Source organism: Helianthus annuus, chromosome 15 (genome assembly GCF_002127325.2).
Source record: "Helianthus annuus cultivar XRQ/B chromosome 15, HanXRQr2.0-SUNRISE, whole genome shotgun sequence".
Taxonomy (NCBI): domain Eukaryota; kingdom Viridiplantae; phylum Streptophyta; class Magnoliopsida; order Asterales; family Asteraceae; genus Helianthus; species Helianthus annuus.
Window position 1 is genome coordinate 39,265,217 of NC_035447.2, and position 3,382 is coordinate 39,268,598.

Here is a 3,382-nt window from a genome sequence, read left to right on the forward strand (position 1 = left end):
ATGGTTTGATTGTTTGTTATGCGGATAGTCCCTACAGGCTACAGTTGATGAACGTTAAGTTATCTAGTTAAACGCATGGAAAATGACTTTTTTGCCCTTAATAATGAAAACAGAAAAGTAATATAAAATCAAAATCAATTATTATTATAGTGTAGGCGCCACACCTCCCACAACCTTGTTTCCCCTCCTTTCGATCATCTGCCGGAAACCACCACCATCTACCTGCAACGGCAAACATGATATTTTCTTCCTTATTGAGCAAACACTAATCAACAGAGTTGCTGGGGACTGATTGCCTTCAGAAGTTTACCAAAGATACCTACTTGTTGACTTTTGTACTTGGCTAACAAACCAGCAGATTCATGAGCCCAATTTGTGCCACCAAACATAAACATTTGTGATGGATCAGGAACCCAAATACCATTATTCAAAAGCTCAAATTGAGCCATCCTTTATCAAGCCTTAAAAGTAACTAACTTATGACATTTTGGATTTTTGTCACACATTTAATTCTTGAACTTCTTGCAACTCTTTAAGCTTGATTTCATGCTGAAAATCTAAAGAACACGCACAAACACTATATTCAAGCAAAACACTAATTATCAAACAAGTTCAAAATAAAGAGCACAAACTCATCGATCTACTGGTGATGGTAGCGACTCCGATGACAAGCGTCGTCTTCTCCATCTCCAACCATTATTGTTGTCTCCACTCATGCACCAACCTACTCCAGATCTGAAAGTCGAAGAGAAAGGGGGAGATGCGGCTGGAAAAACAATGTACAAGTTGGGATAATTCGAGTCTGCGTTCACATCAAGAATTCCTTGAGTCACTTACGATGTGGAATTTGTTGCAACAGAAGGAATATACAGAAACAGGACATGGTTTTTGTTGATGAAAAAGATGGTTGGAAAGGGTCATTTCACATGCATTTAACTAGATAACATCCATCCACTGTAGGAACTATCCAAATGTTAAACAATCAAACCACAGAAAACAAACATGTAATTTCAAAAAATTAAGGACTAAAGATAAAAAAATAACAAACCAATAGACTATCCAGGCAATTAACTCTAAATTAAATTATCAACATACAAACACCACTAAAGAAAATAAAATTTTAAACTAAAACATCTTGAAGAAAAAGCCACTAAATTTGAATTTACAAAGCAATTACACTCTCACTAACATCCAATCCAATAACCACCAACCCATTGAAAAGAAACTCTAAAACAACACTACTTTATAAAAAGAAAATAACCAAAGTATCATTAAATCAATTTTTTATTCAATCAGATTCAACCGGAGACTCCGTCACCACCACCTTCCTTGGCCGCCCTCTTCCCCTTTTCTCACCTGTCAACACCACCGGCGTGACGTCAGCACCACCTTCCACCACCTTACGCGGCCGTCCTCTTCCCTTTTTCTCACCACTTGAAGCCGCCGGCGTGGCGACATCATCACTTTTCGCTACCTTACGCGGCCGTCCTCTCCCCTTACTTCCACCGGTCGCCGGTGCTGGCGTGGCATCACCATCGGTTTTCACCTTCCTCGGCCGGCCTCTTCCTCTACCACTACTCGCCGGCTTCTTCGCCGGAGTAGCTGTCGCGTCCTTTGGTGGCCGTCCACGTTTCCGACCAGAAACCACCGCCGCCGCCGGAGCCGGAGACACTTCCGTCGGAAACTCCACCGGAACCACAGCGGTTTCAGATTTTCGCGGTCGGCCTCTGGATCTCGGTGGCGAAGCAACGGCACCTTCCGGAAGCGGCGTTTTTGGCTTCGACGGGCGGCCGCGGCCGCGACGCCCCGGCGAGAGTGGATCTGGTTTAACGTAGTTGTTATTAATGACAACAAGTTCGCCGCTAGCTCTCATTTTGTTGAGGTGGTGTGATAGTAGGGTTTTGTGAGCCGCTGGTAAACTGCCGTACGATGCTTCGATCTGCTTTGAGATTTTAGATCTGCACGCGCCTTTTTTGCTATCTAGGGCTTCAATTGCACCCATTATCAACTGAAATCAACAAAATTTAAGTGTAAATTTCACATCTGGATCATAGAATCAAATTAGTAACAAAAATTAGTCAAAATTAACGAACAAGTGACGATTTAACTGTCAATTTCTTAAAATTACAAAGGAACAAAAATTAGGTGACAAATTAACAAAAATTAACCCAAATTAGGTCAAATTACTCACGTACAAGTAACGAATTAAGTTTCAATTTCTCAAAATTACGAACAAACAAAAATTAGTCAAAATTAGGTCACAAGTAGAACGAATAAATGACGAATTCAGTGTAAATTTAACCTACAGGTACTTGCAGCAAAAATTAGGTCAAAATTAAGAACGAACAAGTCACGAATCAAGCTTTAATATCACCTCCAGATACTAGTAACAAAAATCAGTCAAAATTCGGTCAAAATTAACAGCATACAAATGACGAATTAAGTGTTAATTTCAGGTAGAATCGATTCAATAACAAAAATTAGGTTAAATTAATAACAAATAAAGTGCTAATTTTACCTCTGGATACTGTGGGAGAATGGAAACAGGAGCTGGAGCTGGGACATTAGTGGCATCTTCGGTAGCTGTAGCAGCAGCCATGGCGATAAGTTCTAGAAATCGGCGATTTGTGTAAAGATTAGGGTCGAATTTGTTATTTAAATAAGATTGGAGTTTGCACAGGGATCGACTTCAGAGAGCTCATCATCTGACGGTTAGGGATGGTTTGTTAAGGTGGTTATCAACGGCTCATGTTTGTTGGCGGTGGTGTTACATGGATTGCTGACTTGGCTTTCTTACAATCAGAGTGTGGTTGGTTTTGTCCTAGCATGGATGTTACTGGGCCGAATAAAGTGAATAAATAATAGGTTATTTAATGGGAAATTATTTTTTATTAAATTCATATATATCACACAACACTATACTAAATATAAGGCTGGTGGGTATGGAGCTGTACTCGAATCAGCTTGACCGGTTATACTGCCCCTGGCCTATTGGCATCCCTTTCGTCGCCTCACCTACGCATGTGACGAGCCCATTTTTTTTAATTTAGCCGTTGCAACGACTACTTTATTGAAAAAAAATATTATATAAACCAATTAAACGATCATTTTTTTAAAAATATACTCACCCACACTCTCTAAAAAATCAAACAGTGACTTCTTCATATTCGTGGTGTTCGTCATCTTCTGGTGAAGCTGTACAGTTTTCTGTAAACGTTGTAATGCTGATGACAAAGATGATTATTGCAGAGGAAGAAGAGGAATAAATCACGTCACAACCACAAACTAGACAAGCGGCCATACACAGAGAACGAGAAGGTTAGTTTATATTTATATTTATAGATTTTATGTCGCTATTATATGTTGTATTAATAATTTATTT

At 39.6% G+C, this 3,382-nt stretch overlaps 1 protein-coding gene across 1 annotated transcript; it reads right to left on the bottom strand.

Moving 5' to 3' along the window:
• Positions 1 to 1,104: 1,104 nt before the first annotated feature.
• Positions 1,105 to 2,676, bottom strand: LOC110911410 (HMG-Y-related protein A). The gene is made up of 2 exons (XM_022156016.2): positions 2,519 to 2,676; positions 1,105 to 2,008 (listed from the first exon to the last, which is right to left on the bottom strand). The coding sequence occupies exons 1-2, from the start codon at positions 2,597 to 2,599 to the stop codon at positions 1,289 to 1,291; spliced, it is 801 nt and encodes a 266-aa protein (XP_022011708.1). The 5' UTR covers positions 2,600 to 2,676; the 3' UTR covers positions 1,105 to 1,288.
• Between the last annotated feature and the right edge of the window lie 706 nt (positions 2,677 to 3,382).

What these genes read in the sequence shown, in the direction of transcription:
- LOC110911410 (XM_022156016.2), bottom strand. Translation starts at nt 2,599, where the DNA reads ATGGCTGCTGCTACAGCTACCGAAGATGCCACTAATGTCCCAGCTCCA. An exon ending in TTCTCCCACAGTATCCAGAG is followed by an intron (nt 2,009 to 2,518) that starts GTAAAATTAGCA and finishes TGTTGATTTCAG; the next exon opens with TTGATAATGGGTGCAATTGA.